Here is a 17,632-nt window from a genome sequence, read left to right as displayed (position 1 = left end):
GGATTACATACCAGCACACTTAGATTTTTACTGTACACTCTGGGGGTCGAACTCAGATCCTCATGCTTGTGGGCATAGGCTGAGCTATCTTCTAAGGCCCTGCATTTTATTTTTGATTGTTACACTTTCTTATTCTCTTATCAGATATTAATCCCAAGGTCATTACTGTTCTACTCTGAACAAAGATTTGTTGCAAGTTTTGTATTTTGATGACAGGACTGAAATGTGTGCCTTTGTGGTTACTGGGTGGTATGGCAGGGGGAGTCATGGACAATAAAGCTGAATATATAAATTGGTACCTCAATAAAGAAGGCTTTCAACTGCATGCTCCAGGGTTAGGCACTGCCTGATAGACGATGTGGCCACTGGAAGCGCTTGAGCATAGAAAGTTATTTTGTGTGTGCTTTCGGAATGTCCCTGACGTGCCAGACTAAAATCTCTTGACAGCAGTATTTGGACATACTTTACACTCACCTTTATAAGAATAAACAGAAGGGCGAGTTACTCCACGGAGGAACTGGTGAGGAATAGGGCATGGGCAGAAACATCAGGATGGAATGGGGGAAAAAAATCAGGAATGTTTTACAAGGACATGCTCAGAAGGATTCAGCGACTCAATGTCAGAGCCAAGGAAGCCGGGGAGCCGGGGAGCCTCTGAGGCAGCTGGCTTGGATGACAGCTTGGATGGGGGATGGGTCGAGAGGGTGTCATCAACAGAAATAGAAAACACAGGCTAGGAAAACAAGTTTGAAAATTGGGGGAACAATGCATCTGATTTTAGTTCAGTAAGCCTGCATCGGAGGTGAGAGTGTCTGACTGGCGAGTGAAAACACAGGCCTGGAGTTGAGCAGAGGTCATGATAAAGAGAAAGCCTTGTTTATGGAGTCCTGTCAATCAAGGCCATAAGTGGTCTCTTGGCAGTGGATGAAATCATCCTTGGAGAATGTGTTGATCAAGAAAGACTGGCTAGTTACAGGACTTGGGAAAACACTCTCACTTTATAGACTGGTTCTAGGACAGGAAACTGGAAAAGACAGCAGGAAAAAAATGGGTACGAAACTACCATGAAAATCTGTGTGATGAAAGTTGCAAGAGGGCTCAAAAGGTGCCCCCCACACCCCCTCAGACCCACAAGAAGGCACTGAGCTGAGGCCTGAGAGAGGCTAGTGTGAGTCTGTTAGCAGCTCGAGGGCAACAGCTCTGAAGGCCACAGTAATGGGGAGTCCCAGCACTGGACCAGCGAGGGGCTCAGAGAAAAGGCTGGGATAGGAACGGCAGTGCTACCCCATTCCATCTCCAACGGCTGTCTCTGGTGCCCCATAATGCTAATGTCACATAAGGCTCTGTCCTTGGCTGGAAGCTCACAGTGGTGAAGGTTCTCCAGGTTTCAAATGACAGAAAGCAACCCCAGCTGGCTTGGGCAGAAAGATTTACTGGGAGGGCACAGTTACCTCACAGGACCCAAAGGACTACGGCTGGTCTTGCATACAGGCTCTAACCTGAAGCCAAGCACTGCCGCCTGCTTCTTCAGTGTTCCCTCTCTCTGTCTATTTTTAAGCTCCTTTTTGCTCACTGCAAACCAGCTGCTTGGGCTTTCTGAGCCATGGGACTGAAAACATGTCTGCTATGCACTCGACTCATATCCCTTGCTCAACCACTCAGGGCAGGACCTGAATTGCACTCACAGTCTCGATGTCCTCCAAGAGCTGAGACAGTTTATCAGCTTGAACAGATGGCCATCTTTACGTCTCCCAGCTGGCAGCAGACCAGCAGGGTCACACACTACATGGGGCTGGGTCCTGGAAGTGAGAGGCTGGGGAAAGCTCCTCCCAGATAAGGAAGAGGATGGATCCTAAAAGCAATGGGGAAGGAGAGGAAGGTGCATGGGCAGCTTCCGTTCCCTGTTTTTGGTTCTTTCTTCTGAGAGCCAGGAGGCTCCCAAGCAGCAAACTCAGGGATCTTCTTCGAAGAGGTTCCCCGCCGCAAAGGCTGCCCAGGCTGTTAGCTTCCTCTGTGACCAGCCCTGGCTGCATGCACTTGAGTGAGTCCCCAGGGACATGTCCATACCCTCTGGGTGAACCAGAATTGAGGTCAACCAGAGTCTATGCCTGGATGCCGGAACTTGGATCTGGATAGATCATAAACCAGTTCTCGAGGTTGGTGTAAGGCTGTTGGCAGCTACAGGAAGGAGGGAGACTGGAGGAGGGGGGGACCTACCCCCTACCCCCACCCCCACACCCCTTTAGGTCTCATGAATTAGCTAAGTGATTTTCTTATCTTCTTTCTTTTTCAAAGAAAATTCTCTTTGGGAAGTTTCCTGTCATTGAGATAGAATGTCTTGGCTACTCAGAATCATAGGAGTTCCTGAACAGCCATTTGTTCTCAGACTCACCTCTTCCTTCCTTCACCCATGGTAGGAAGTGAGCTCCTCCCTTCATCTTGCTCAGGAAAAACAGGATCCAAATAGGAGTATAATATACAAGTTTGGAACTCTGGCTGTTACTAAATACTATTGTATTTTTTGTGTGTGTGTATTTAAGAAATCTAAAATCTTTCTTCTATGTTTTGAGATCAGGATCAATGACTCAATTGTCTATTATGATATAAACACTTGCTGAGCAAAGTCAGAAAACAGAATACTATGCACAAAATCCTATACACTTCTCAATGATATCAGTAATCCATTTCTGTCCTTGGAATAATATTTCATTCATGTTGAGAAATGATTTTCATTGCTTCACCATTTAGTTTATTAATTTTTGAATAAGCCTTTAAAAATTTATTTTTTATTTTTTTTATTCATTTTACATCCTGATCATAACTCCCTCCCTCCTTTCTTCCTGGTCCCACCCTCCCTCTCTCTTCCTCCTATTCCCCCCTCCCCCACTCCTAAGAAAAAGGGGAACCCTCTACCAACCCACTTCAGCACATCAAGTCACATCAGGGCTGAGCACATCCTTTTCCACTGTGGCCAGACAAGGCAGTCTCACCAGAGGAAAGTGATTTAAAAAAGCAGGCAATGGAATCCATGTGAGAGACAGCCCCTCTTCCCCTTACTAGGTTACCCACATGACGACTAAGCTGCCCATCAGCTACATAAGTGTAGGGGGCCTAGGTTGAGTCCATGCATGGTCCTTGATTGGTGCTTCAGGTTAGTTGACTCTGTTAGTCTTTTTGTGAAGTCTTATCCTCTGTGGTTCCTTCAATCCTTCCTCGCCCCCCTCCACTTTTCCACAAGGCTCCCTGAACTCTGCCTAATGTTTGGCTGTGAGTCTCAGAATCTGTTTTGATCCGCTGCTGGGTGGAGCCGTTCAGAGGACAAATATGCTAGGCTCCTTTCTGCTAGCATAGCAGTGTCATTAATAGGCTCTTCCTCTCCCATAGGGTGGGTCTCAGGTTGGGCCAGGCATTGGTTGGAAATTCCCTCAATCTCTGCTCTCTCTGTTTCCCTGCATATCTTGTAGGCTTGGTAGATTTTAGGTTGAAGTTTTTTGAGACTTTAAATTTTTTTAACAAACTCAGTTTGGGGATAATTTTATATTTATAGAAAAAAATCATGAAATCAGTAGAGCTCCTATCTACCTCTCACTTGGTCCTTCACGCCATCACAAGGAGCGGAGAAAATCCAAGTTTGGCTCATCTCTACTGCATGTCCCTCAGGGGCCCATTTAGGAGATCAAATTGCATTTTTGCCAAGTTATATTTAGTTATCCCATCTCCTTACATTCCTCTGGCTTATCACAGCTAAAAATTTTATTTTTCTTAAGGCTATCTGCTAATAATTTATACAAGTATGAAGCTTGTTTAATGTTTGCTATATAGATTTATATTTTTACTTGATCTTTTAATGTTTAACACTTTAAAAACATAAATTACATTAATTGCATTTACTAATGCTAATGTGATTTCTGAACACTTACAATGACAATATCAGTATTTCAGAATTATTTTTAATAGCTGTTATATGTTCAACGTTGCGATTTGGTCCTGAAGAGTAGTCACTGGAGCCCTGAGGCATGGTGGGATGTGGAGAGCCTGACAATTCAGATGGCTAAAGCTTCAGGTGCACGGCATGACTAACCAGAACCAGAAGTACGCATGCAGCAGAGGGCTGCTGGCCAGCTCAGGGCTAGTTTCTCTGACATAGGAAGCCCAGGCCCAGGCTGGGGAGCCCGAATCATACCTGTTTGCCCATTAAGACCCCGATTGCGGCTTGTGTCCGTGTCCTACATCCCTCATCGTCTATACAGCAATGAGTCTGCGCCTCCGTCTTTGCAGCAACTATGCCACCATAAACCACCATCTACTTCCCAGTTTGAGGGTGCTGTGAGGCCATGGGCATGCTGCTGGCTGAGCAGGGCCAGAGCCGGAAGGAGGAGGTGGTGACCAAAGATACCTGGAGAGAAGGCTTGCTCAAGTCCACCTGACTGTATGGGCAGCTCCCCACGTTTGAGCATGGAGACCTCACCCTGTACCAATCCAATGCCATCTTGGGCCGCTCCTTTGGGCTTTACGGGAAAGATCAGAGGGAGGCTGCCCTGGTGGGTGTGGTGAATGATGCGGTGGACCTTCGCTGCAGACACCTCACTCTCACCTACACCAAATCTGAGGATGGTAAGGGTGACCATGTGAAAGCCCTGCCAGGGCACCTGAAGCCTTTTGAGACCTTGTTGTCCCAGAACCAGGGAGGCAAAGCCTTCATCATGGGTGAGCAGATCTCCTTTGCCAATTACAACTTGCTGGACCTGATGCTGAGCCACCAGGTCCTGGCCTCTGGCTGCTTGGACAGCTTCCCCCTGCTCTCTGCCTATGTGGCCCGTCTTAGTGCCCGGCTCAAGATCAAGGCCTTCCTGTCCTTCCCCGGCCATGTGAACTGTCCCATCAATGGCAATGGCCAACAGTAGTGGACGGAAGAGATGGGAGAGGTTTGTCCCCCTTTTTCCAGGTCTAATAAAGTTTGTAAGACAGAAAAAAAAGAAAAAAGAAAAAGACCCTGATTGCATTTTGTTTTCTTGGTATGAAGAACGGCTAGCTGCCTAGCCCTAGCTGTTTCCTCTGTTTTGTACAGTCAGTGCTCTGTGAACCCCAGGGACATTATCTATGAGAAGCCGTTGTCTTTTGAGCACTTGCTCAATGCTTGTACCTCAGTGGGCCTGACATCCAAGCAGAGTTGATTGAGCAAATGAAGGGCAGTGACACCACGAACAGAACAAAGCCAACACCCCTGGAGCTGATGAGGGCTGGGGACCCAAGTGGAGTGGGCAGAGCCACAACTCACAGAATGGAGGATACACAGCTGACAACAGTAGGAAGAAAGGCCCCTGCCCCTCCCCCCCAAAATCCCCACTGGGCGGCAGGGCTAGCAGCAGCAGCCAGACTCAGGGTGGTTAGCGAAATGGAGGGAGATTCCCACCTCTAGGTCCAGTATCAGCATCCAAGAGCTCTAAGACTTTACTCACAAGTACACATAGCCTCTTCCTAGAGTGAGGTCTGTGTGACCTTCAGCTAGATTACAAGTCATTCATCTGCCCAGAGTCGCCAAAAGTAGTTCACAAGCGTCCGGCTTCATTTTGCCTGTCCACAGTTCATGGCGTATTCAAAGTCCCGGAAGCTGACGTGACCATCTGAGTTTTGATCTGTTTCCCTGGAAAATGATACAGGAAGATATTCACACAGTATTCCTGCCAGCACGTCCGTATCAGAGCACTTAGGACCTTCCCTCTCCGTATGTCAGCATGAGGGAAGGACCAATCTTACCTTGAAGACCAAGGTCGATGCCTATGTTTCCCCAACTACACTGCTAACACCCTAGGTGTTAAGGAAAGAAGCGGTATTTATTAAAATCTACAGAACCACATATCGGATACTTCTGAGGGACAGCTCTAAATTCAAGAAAAGGAGGAGCGAGGGGCTGGGGCTAGCTGTTGATGGAATGTTTGGCTAGCATCTATGAAGCCCTGGGTTTCACCCCTAACACTGTATAAAACTGGGAATAGTGAGACACAGCTAAAATCCCAGCACTAGGAGGCTCAGAAGTTCAAGTCATCCTCATCTATATAGTGAGTTTAAGGCTAGCCTGGGCTACATGAAATCCTGTCTCAAACAAAAATAGGAATAATTATTGTTCTAGTTGTTTGACACATATTTTATATATATGCATAATATGCATATAATTATATATACACACATATAAGCATCATATAACAAAAATGTGAGATAAATAAATTTAATAGAAAAGTGTTTCCGCAACAAACAGTGATGGTAACATTCTACCCGGTTTGACAGCCTACACAGCCAACCACCTTCACACCCCCCCAGACTGCAGAATCTTATCACCAATTCTGGGGTTGGCTCAGTTTACAAGAGGAGCTACTGAGCCTTTAGGAGACATTACGGTTGTCTGAGGATCACACTGCTAGAAATCAGCTGAAGTACAGCTCAGACACGGACGGTGAACTCTGAAGTTAGAACTCCATCATCTCTTGTTGTTGCCTCCCTACACAGCCCAGACCCTGCCCTGGGAGAGGCCCCCAACGGCTAGCCACACCTCCATTCGTCCTTGCTGGCTTCACTCACATCCTTGGAATCACTATGAAATCCTCACAAACACACACTAAGCATTTCCAGTTCCTATGAAGAGTGACTAAGGGGCGTGGGAGCCTCTGAGGGGTGCCCTTGGAACCTCTGAACGGGCAGCAGGCAATGGCACACACTCCATGTGGCTAAGATCAGGTACACCTCCAAAGCCCAGAACAGCAGCAGCAGCAACTCATCCACTCTGCCTCCAGGAGAAGAAATGTCTATTAAAGAGCATGTCTGAAAGGATAACAGGCGAGCATGGTCCTCGTCCCTCTTGGGGACATCCTGAAACAATGCATGGCATGCCTCCTGCGGAGCTCCTGTGGTTGATGCCAGTGACATTCTACAGAAAACAAACAGCATCAAGCATGACACAAGGCTTTTAAAAGCAAAGGCTGGCCTAAGCAAAAAAGCCACTAATCACTGTAATGGTTTTAAAGCAGGGTTTTAAAATATTGAATTCTAAAATAAACTTTCTGAATATTTCATGTCAAAGTCTGTGAAGTCTGTAATAGTTCTGGATAGAGCGATGATAATTTTTCATTCTTTTGAAGTGGAAGGGAAAAAAGCCCCACTTCTCTGCCCCAGGGCGAAAAGCATGTTGCAGTGTGTTGGGATAAAATGACTGGGCACTGTGGAGGCTATTCTTCTTGTTACAGCTCTTGGTGATCTATACACGGTGACTTCGTGCTCTACCGCACACAGAGTGCAATGTCAGATCTCTTCTAAGGGATTTAAAGCAATCACAGGATCCCACATCACTGACTATAGAATATCAACCATCCCTCTAATAAATTAAATAACTGAGGCGTCTTCATATAGCGCAAGCATTTGATTAGGTAAACAGCATTCCCTCCCTTTCTGCTCTAAACTGCTGTGCTTGAGCTGCAAATGCCATGGAGTGAATGCCCTTGGGGAAGAGGAGCTGGATACAATGCTTCTGGTGAGGCTCTGAGTACATTTCATTCACTCATTGGACCACTGGATGCCTGTAGAAAAAGGAATCCATTTGCCCATTTTTTTTTTCTGTTCTTGTTGTCTTTGCTGCTGCTTCCAACTGGAAGGTGGGTACACTGTCACCGAGAAATGTGAAAGGGGACAGTGCATCCACATGGCTTGGAGAGGGCATGGTATTCCCGTACTGAATGGAGAGCTACCCTCTCTATCTGTTAATATTTAGGATGAGGCATGGTACAATACTTGATACTTGCTCCTGTTTCACACAGATGAACAGATATGGTCATTTCAACTTGAGCAAAGAGGAAACTGAAGTTCAAGGCAAGGGCTAAAACTTTATAAGCTATGACATATGGTTTTTATTACCAACACTCACACTCAGTCGCAGTGTGATAGGAATAGACAGGCGGGTGGGAAGAGCTGGAGCCGTGGAAAGGGGAAGACTGTCATTAAGCAAAAAGGAACATCGTTTCTGTTTATAGCAAAGCCATCAAGCTTGGTTCTGAAACCGGAACGTACCGCTTTAGCGTCACCTGAAAATATTCAGCACTGTACCTGTCCCGCCTCCTAGAATAGTCTCCAAGGGTACAAGAACTCCTGCCCACAGCTGTCCCTACCTCTTAGCTCATAGCAGGCAATGGTTGTGCGTTGAGTAAGTGGATTTGTAGAATAAATGGAGTTGGGGAACAGGTGATGATATGACGGACAGTGTATTACCTCCCAGGAGGTGTTGGGATTGAATAAACAGAATGTCTTACCACTGTCAACAGTTGGGGATTCAGCCACTGAAATAAAACACAGGGAAGGGGCCACCTCCATGCTATCACCTAGAGATGTGTGGGTAAGTCCATTACGGTCTTTCTTTGTGCTCGGCTGCAGTCGGCAAACACAGAGTAAGCATGGGAAAGACCACAGGAGAGATGGGCTTTGGAAAATGAGGCTGCTGAGTGTGGTGATGGAGGAACGGATCCCTTGAACATCAGGCAGCACAAGTAGATAGATGTATCCAACCCAAGGCCCACGGGCAGCCAAGAGCAGCTGTGAATGTGGCTCAACATAAAATCAGAGAGTGAGACAGACAGACAGACAGACAGACAGATGGACTGTGTGTGTGTGTGTGTGTGTGTGTGTGTGTGTGTGTGTGTGTGTGTGTGTGTGTGTCTTGATTATGTGGGTCTCGAGGGTGACCTTCGTGGATGGTAATACTAAGTCACAATATCAAAAGGCTGGACATACCTGGTAGAGCTAACAGGTAGGATACTGTGGAACAGAGCTAAGCCCTGGACACGCACCAGTCTAATTTGTCAGGATGGAACCAGCGAGGAAATTGCTCTCTGATGACTTGATCCATAGAGATCTAGTCATGTATCTAAATTCAAGGCTTAGAAAGGGCTGTTGAAAAAAATTGAGCTTACAGATATGAGCAAGAGGAAAATAAATTGCTATTAACAAGTGCTTTCTGAAAATGCAAGTCCAGTGACATTAAAGGCCTTTTTGATTTGTTATAAGATGCATATGGAGCCCTACAAGAGACCATCAAGGCGGGTGGATCTGGACTCTGGGGGCCATCCACAAACTACTGTACTAACCAAGGACAATGCATGCCGTAAACCTAGAACCCCTGCTCAGATCTAGCCAATGGACAGCTCATTCTACACGGTTGTCAAGGGAGCTGGGACTGGCTTTGAGCTGCCCCCCCCCAATTTTATTGCTTTCCTTTGGTGGGGAGGCCCAGCAGGCACACAGAGGAAGGGGAAGCAGGCTATCCAGATGAGACCTGATAGGCTGTTATCATATGGTGGGGGAGGAGGTCCCCTTCTGTCAGAGGTCTAGGGGAGGGGAATAGGGCAGAAGAGAGAGGGCGGGTGGGAATGGGAAGACACAAGTGAGAGGATAACAATTGGGATGCAATCTGGATAAATTATAATAAATTAAAATAAAAAGATGCACAATGGAGACACATGTGGAATCACTTTTGGGAATAGGGACTCCAGAGAACTGGCTGCTCCATATGACTCCCTATGAACAACTGAGGTGCTTTGGGGAGGAAAAGACAAAGAGGAACAGAAAAAGAGAGGTGCAGGAAGAGGAGTGCACTGCACAGGGGGATGGCAAGATGACTAGAAGGCCTCCAGTGAACTGCTCCGTTCACGCGGAGCTTCCACAGTGCTTAGTATAAACTCTTGCTGACCTCCACCCAGGGCTGTGGTGGACACACATGCCGTGAGGAGCTTCGGGGCCTGTGCCTGGGCTCAGGGGCCAAAAGGACTGAGGGGCAGGCTGTCTGAGCAGAAACACCAGGGGAGCAGGAAGGCAAGCAGGGAGTGGTAATGTGGTCCACCAACTGAATCAATTCACAGAACGGAGAGCTGAGGGTCAGACAGGCTCTGGAAATCTGCGGGAGTCCTGAAAAGTGTTTAGGTTCCTACCGAGTATGGAGTGGGCTTCTCTGCAACCTCCTCTGGCCTCAGGAGTGCAGGAAGACCTTCGTTGACTGGGATACAATGAGACTTTCAGGCGGAATTGGACAGACCACCCAGCTGAACCCCAACATTTTCACTCTTACAAAAAACATTCTTCCATCTACTGTGTTACAGTAAGAAGTGCTGTACGGGTTCTTTTTGAGCATGAGAATCACCGTTTTTCTTTTTTACAAAGTTGTCTCCTGGACTTAGGTAGCCAGAGCAGGTACTCCCTAACCAGAGCTATATGGTCCGAGGCTCAGGGACTCAGGCTTTCCCACTGTGATCTCTCATGAGGCAGGCCACAGTGTTGCCTACTAATTTCTGAGGGGGAACACAAGGTAATTTGTGTGTGTTCATCTATATGTGAGTGCACATGTGTGTGCAGGTGTGTGTGAAGGCAGAGGATGAGCCTTGGCTGTTGTTTCTCAGGTGCCACACACCTTTTTCTTTGAGGCAGGGTGTCTCAATGGCTTGGAAAGTGATGCCCAGGTTGGGCTGGCTGACTTCCCAAGCAGCAGGGACCCGTTTGTCCCCTCCTCCCCAGTGCCTGGATTACAAATGCTTTTTTTTTTTTCTTTAATGTGGGTTCTGGGGATTGAACTCAGGTCCTTGTGCTTGCAAGACTAGCACCTAATTAACAGAGCTGTCTACCCAACCCCAAGGGTTCTTACTTTAATAAAAAAGGTAAATAGCAAGTGTTTCTTTAAAGTACTGGCTGTTTCTTATAAAAAACATTTCTTTCAGAACACTTTCTTCGAATGCCCTGAAAACACTTATTTCTTGAAAAGTTATTTTTGTTGTAAAAATCATTTCAGAGTAACTCTTGGCAGGTTTCCAAAGGCAGATTTCAAACTTGAATACTGGCTTCTCCAAAGTTACTCAAGGAAAAAAGAAAAACCAAACAAAGAAGCAAAGAGAGAAAGGCGTATAGATTGTATTGTATTAAAACAACACAGTGTTCTTTATTAAAAACGACAGACTATGAAAATGCCATTTTAAACTGGAAACAAGAATGTAAGCTAATATCTTTATTACAATTACAATCCTATAAGTATCTATGTTCATTTGAATGGAAGTTAGAGGTTATATGTTAATAGAATAGGGATGATGGATTGATGGGTGACTCTGTCTCAAAGTATTACTTAAGAGCTGAGGAGATGGTCCAGTGGGTAAGGCACCTGCTGTGTAAGCAAAGAGACAGAGTTAAGATCCCCAGAACCCACACAGTAGCACATATCTGTAACCACAGTGTTCCTGCAGAGAAATGGGAGGCGGAGTCAGGAGAGGCGCAGGACTCTAGCGCTCAGCAGCAAACAACAAAAAGACCCTGTCTTAACCAAGCCCTCTGGCCTCCATGTGCAAGTCTGCATACACGCAGGGTGAAGACGTTAGTCCTTAGCAGTACATGTTTCTGTCTTTAGTCTGACAATCGCAAACAACTAGCCCATTTCCGAGTGCACAAACCCTCACCAATTAGAGCCGGGTCTCTCAAACTCATCAGAGAGAGTTTTGTATCAAAGACTTCTGTGTTACAACAGGGCACCACTATAAACTGAGGGTGCTCAGCGGTGTCCGGGGCCTCTATCCATCAGCTGTCAATGGAACTTTCCCCCATCACACACATACACACCCTGAATTGTGCCAGTTAAAAATATCTCCAAGAACTGCCAAGTCTTCCTGGGGAGGGGCCAGGAGGAAAGGCCAAGTCATACTTGGTTCAGAACTACTGTGCTAAAGGAGCCACAGTTTGAGGCCATACTTGGGAACATTCTAGCTAAAGCCACATGTACTAAGCATGTGTCTTGGCTGGAGGATGTCTCAGTGGATAAAGCAACTGACATGAAAGCATGAAGACCTGAGTCTGAATACCAGAACCCATGTGAAGCCGAGAGAGGAGAATCCATGGAAACTTGCAGGCCAGCTCTCCTGGTCGGTGTAGTGGTGGACAGTGACAAAAAGGAAATCCTCTCTCCAACAAGGTAGAAGGTGAAGACGCATGCTAGAGGTCTGACCTATACATGTGTAATAGAGCCTACGAGTACCTGCACTTACACACATAATACATACATACATGCACACACAATACACATCATGCACACATGTCCACACACACAAAGATTAAGAAACAATTGTCTTAACAACCTTTTTTTTTTTTTTAAGTGCTTTGAGTATGCCCTGAGACATGAGCTTCCTGGATAGATAGCATAGATAAGTGTCCACAGTGTGTGGCCAATATTAGGTTTCAGATGGAAAACTGAGCCCAGTGAAGACCCACATGGAGGGGCTCCTGCTGATGGAAGAGGGCTGCCAGACATCTCTGTGTTCCTAGCAAACATACTGACAGTCAGTAATTATGTGAGTCACTGCCATCATCAAGCATGGTCTTTGAAAGCTGACACTGTATTTGATTTTCTTAAAACATGAATGAGAAATCCAGTGTGGAGGCAAAAATTTAAATAAGAAAAGTTTTTATGGGGGCAGTTTTGGAAAAGAGGAAAGGGAGGGTGTCTCTTCCTTTTCGGTTCTATATGGAATCATTTAAATGAAAGTCAGAACTGCCGTTCTATTAGGGACAAAACTGTCATATTGACAGAACAGGAAGAGTAAAAATTACCCAGTGAGCAAGGAGCCCCTGCTGGGGAAGAGAGGACACGCCAATTGAAGATGCAGTAATGACAGCTTCCCCCACAGCAACCTTCTCTTGTGAGGACCCCGCCGCTTCTCCGCTGGCAAGCTTGCCTCTTTGTTGATGAGAGTCCTGCAGGGCTCTGCAGCAATTGCATTGGTAATGTGTTTATTAATTTTACCTTTTTAAAGACACACGTTAAGAAAAGCCACTCAGATACACAGGGAAGATTAAAGAGACGTGGGATGATTTCTGGTCTTTTCTGGGCTTCTATATGACTGGCATAGGCAATCTCGTCACTGTACACTTGGCCCCTTTTGTGCTCCCCTTACACTTTGCACCCCACTACTACTTGCACCATTGCTGGGAACACCTTGCCTCAGCCCTGCCCTGCACAAGGTATCTTTGACTATTTGCCTGGGACTGCTTGGACACCTGGTGTGTGTGTGTGTGTAGGTGTGGGTGTGTGTGCGCGCGCGCACACGCAGGTATATACACAAAACAAAATGAAAAAGGAAAGAAGGAGGAAGAGGAGGAAGAGGGGGAGGGGGAGGGGGAAGAGGAAGAGGTGAAGGTGGTGGTGGAGGAGGAGGTGAAGGAGTAAGAGCAGGTGGCAGTTGCTGCTTTAAAACCCGGCAGGGCCACCCTTGACCAATGAGGCAACAGGATTAAGGGGATAAACTATTAATTTTTGTATGTTGGGCAGTCAACTTTGAGGTCTTTTTTTGGTTCACTGGTGGTTGTGACATCACTCATTAAGTACTAAACTTGATAACAGACTTGTGTATTTTCCCCTCTCACTCTGTCTCACAATAACCTATGTTGCAGGCTAGATTTTTAGCAGGAATCCAGGCTAAGATGGTAGGTGGTTTCTTTTGGGAGATGAAGTTTGTTTGAATGGTGCCTTTAAATTGCCACCAGCAAGAGCATGTCACTTCAGATTCTTCTTTAGTTGAAAGAGATCTCAGGACTTGAAATAGATCCATCCTTAGCTGTTTTCAAAATGCTTTTTAGGACAAATTAAATATTGCCTTTAAAAAGACAGCTGAAGTTTGAAGTTGTAGACAATTGAAATGACAGTTATAGAAAATCATACCAGCAGACTTCTCATCTCTCTCTCTCTCTCTCTCTCTCTCTCTCTCTCTCTCTCTCTCTCTCTCTCACACACACACACACACACACCCCTACCTATTTGGTAATATTTAGTCTGTCAACATCAGACAGCAATATTAAGCCTTTAAGTATCCCTTCATTGTCAAGACAACACACACAGCAGAGTATAAGATCCCCAAAGGACTATTTGGGAGGTAGAGGTACAGGTAAGTGCTGTTGGATGAACTATGAATGACAAAAGGGTGCCCAGACCAGACCTAGAATAGAGAATTTCAGAAGCCATGGAGCGCTGGGCCCTATTAGAACCAGGACTAATAATGAAGCCGGTGCCATTAGTTACTTCCCAATACCTATGCTACGCACTCTGCTCTGTCACAGCTGTTACCTGAGTGGGACAGAGCCCAGCCCCAGGTTCTAGACACAGAATAGGACTAGGCTAAGTCAATCACTGGAGTCCCACCCTCTCCCTTACCACAGGGCTGGTTCTAGAATTGGCTGGCTTATGCCAACTGGTACATGGAATCCCCACTCCCTACCTTGGCCAGTGATAGGTGAAAAGTTGATCCAAATGTAATAAGGCCTGGACACTCCGTCTACAAGCTGAGGGGGTTGTTTCATCTAGGATGTGAAGGGGGTTTGTCGTATGATAGCCTTTTCCTTCCATAAGGGCGCAAGTCTCCAATAGTACACAGACCTGATCATTTGTGCACAGGCATTAAAGTGGCAATTATTAGCCTAAAATGGAGCAATCCATATGGATGGGAAGGGACAGAACAGCCAGGGGAGCTACAGTCTAGTCATAACATACCTGCAGCCTGCCCTGTGTGGAGAGCCTTAGGCACTGACGCAGTAAGTCCCCTGGTATTTCAGGCCTTTTGTAAAAGACTCCTTGCCATTTGCAAGTGAAGTCACCCTACTCTGCCCAGTATCCTGTCTTCAGTCTCCAGTCTTCTCTTGGTGGATGAGACAAGAAATACACAGTAGCCTTCTCCTTGTTTGGAGTAGATATTCTCTCAGGTCCCCAGGGGAAACCCAAATCCACAGGCAGAATCTACGCCCCCACCCCTGTCTAGTATGTTTCTGCTACATGTAAGTACTATGACAATGTCTAATTAGGCGTTGTAAGAGAGACTGACAACGGCAACGAACAGTGCAGCAGCGCATCGATAACAATACATCATGATGAAATTGCCACCATTAGTACTGTCATGTGTTGGGGCCACTATTAATTTATTCCACAAATTCATTTGTTCAACACAGTTATTGCCTTCTATGAGCTATGAGGCGGGGACAGTTGGGAGCAACAGCAAAGTCGGCCTGACAAGCAAGAAGCCTAGTGACCGATCGACTACAGGCAACGACCGTGCACAGCTGAAGGTGCGCTGGACAAGGAAATGACTCCCCGCTGCCGGAGATGAGTAAGATGTCATGCTGCCAGAGTGATGTGCAGCTTAAAGCCTGTGAATTATTTATTTCTGGGGCTTCCATTTAATATTTCTAGGCTGAGGTTCTGAATTACTAAATCTAAGGAAAGTAAAACCATGGATAAGGGGTCTGCCATCATTTTTGGGGGAAAGGGGGAGGATCCCTCATTCACATTTCTCCTCAGATGCTGTCTCGAGATTCTGGACTATTTTCTTCAGTTCTATAATGTAAAGAACCAGCTTGCTGGCTGTAGCTATTATGACTTTGTTTATGATGGCTTTATTTGAGTCTCAGGTAGTCCAGCCTGGCCTTCAACTTGGTATGTAACCAAGGATGATCTTGACCTTCTTATCTTCCTGCGCCCATTTCCCAGGTGCTGGGATTGTAGCCATGAGCTACTGTGCCTGGATTTTCATGTGGTCCTGATGGGCACGGAAGCCAAGGCACTGTGCATACCAGGTAAGCAGTCTAGTACCTAGGTTACACGCTCAGCTGCACAGAGACTTCATCTGTGGTGTTTGTGTGGGCTACATGTATGTAGTGTATGCACACATGTGCATGTCCATGCACAGAGCTGAGGAGGGGAGACTGGGTACCCTGCTCTATCACTCTCCACCGTATTCTCTGGAGACTGAGTCTTTTGGGGAACCTGGAGCTAGGCTGGTGGACAGCAGACCCCAGTGATGGCTCTCTCTGCATCTCCACCAGCGCTGGGGCTATTCCTGGCTTTTGACATAGGTTCTGGGGACTTGAATTCGGAGCCACATGACTGCACAAGCACTCTTCCCTGAAGAAACATTTCCCCAGGATGATTCTTAATATGCAACTTCCCTCCCGGAAGGAGTGGATACTCCATCCCAAGCAAAGGGAAAAGTGGGTGGGAAATGCAAACATGACTGGTAAAGTGATTTATCTAAAAGACTCACTTTTTCCTATTTATAAAGTTTTAAGAAGGAGGAATCATATTTAAAGCTAGACATCTCTTAAGAGGAGGAAAGAATGCAAGTTTACAGGTCTAATTATCGACTGCTTGTGGGCCTGGGGATGAATGCAATCAATATGTGGCCCAAACTCCCACATCCGGCAGTCTGATATTTCTTCTGTGCAAGTGTTTTAGCAGAGTTGCTAACAAACACTGATGCTATCTTCTTCTTCGGTTTAGTTCTCTGGAAGAGGAACTGTGGTGTAAGGGAACAGCAGAAACCTTCCCCCCTCTAAGGGGGGGAGGGGGAGCAGTCAACACATCATCTTGAACTGATCATTAAAAATAATGGTTTCTTGTACTTTTGGGTTACTAGCTCTTTCTGTCCCAATGCTGCGTCAGGCCTCCTCTGAGTCTGCCAAGGAGAACACAGTCCATTAGGAGCTCCAGTCTCAGCTGGGCTGGGCTGGGACTTTGTAACCTTGGAGAAAGTGTTGTGATCATTGGGAACATCCACTAACAGTTTAGATTCCTAGCTCCTCACTTGGCAATCTGAATGGTTGGACTAGGTGATAAAGGCTGAGTTAGTTCTAAAATCTGAGTCTGAACCACATCTTTGTTGTTCATATAAGCGGTGTCTTTGAATATAGAAAATTAAAAAAATTTAAAGCAACCCAACTTCAGTTAGTCATTTAAAAACAGTAGCTGCTGCCTTTGACCCTGTGGATGGTCCTAATGAACCATACACAAATTAGAATGCAAATGAAAAGAAAAAAAGACCCGCCATTCAACAGTGGGAAGTGTGAACCAGATAAAGCCATTTCTATTTCAAATAATCACTTCAACTGAGATATCTTGTATCATCTTGAACTTGATTACGAGATAAAAGAAATGGGACAGAGATGGCAATCATTTAATCTCTTAAGAACAGCTATTTTGGAGAGCTTTTCACTCGGCTTTCAATAGATTTCTAGCAGGTTGTGATCTAACTAGAAAGAAAGCATAATGATGAGAAAAATTATGTTTTCAATAACACACGCTCTTCCAGTCCAAGTCTGTCCACAAAGGAGGCAATAAAGTGAACTCTGACCACTTTAACAGATGGCGTAATGGCTCAGTGCACAGATGCGGCCTCCCTGAAAGCAACAAGTTCACATCCTTGACTGGAGGTTTCAGAGTGAGCTGAACTTTCAAGTGTAATGCAGGACAGATTACACGATGCCAGCCGAGAGCCGCACGTGAGTGGGTTCAGCAGCTCGCAGAGATGGGCTCAGAGAATACAGCTTTAATGAGCTTGATTTTGCTAATGCAACAAATAGAGTCGAAGTCGAAATGTGAACTGTACACCCTGAGCCCTTTGTAGATGCCCTGCTAACAACACTGCTAGCTGCTGCTTGTGGGAAGCTTTCTTTACAAAACCACATTGCCTTGGAGTCAGAAAAAGACACAGTAGTCAAACAATGTTCATTTTCACTGGATGTACAATGTTTTCAAACAGAATGTATTTTTATGAAGATGGAACAGAAAAGCAGTAGAAGATTTTTT

General features: G+C 45.9%; 1 protein-coding gene and 1 pseudogene across 2 annotated transcripts in view; one reads left to right on the top strand and one right to left on the bottom strand.

Moving 5' to 3' along the window:
* The window catches only part of EFCAB11 (EF-hand calcium binding domain 11), a 175,920-nt gene that overhangs the window by 11,564 nt on the left and 146,724 nt on the right, over positions 1-17,632 (bottom strand). The window contains exon 6 of the mRNA XM_084792039.1: positions 5,460-5,644. Coding sequence (XP_084648165.1) covers positions 5,566-5,644 — 79 coding nt within the window. The 3' untranslated portion in view covers positions 5,460-5,565. The remainder of the gene's footprint in view (positions 1-5,459; positions 5,645-17,632) is intronic.
* On the top strand, positions 4,335-4,904 carry LOC311603164 (glutathione S-transferase P-like; annotated as a pseudogene). The gene has a single exon. The product of its transcript is annotated as a glutathione S-transferase P-like (transcript).

The sequence above is a fragment of the Acomys minous genome, assembly GCF_964271855.1.
Source record: "Acomys minous genome assembly, chromosome: 8".
Taxonomy (NCBI): Eukaryota; Metazoa; Chordata; class Mammalia; order Rodentia; family Muridae; genus Acomys; species Acomys minous.
The sequence above is the reverse complement of the archived record's forward strand: the minus strand, read 5'-3'. Positions and strand labels throughout refer to the sequence as shown.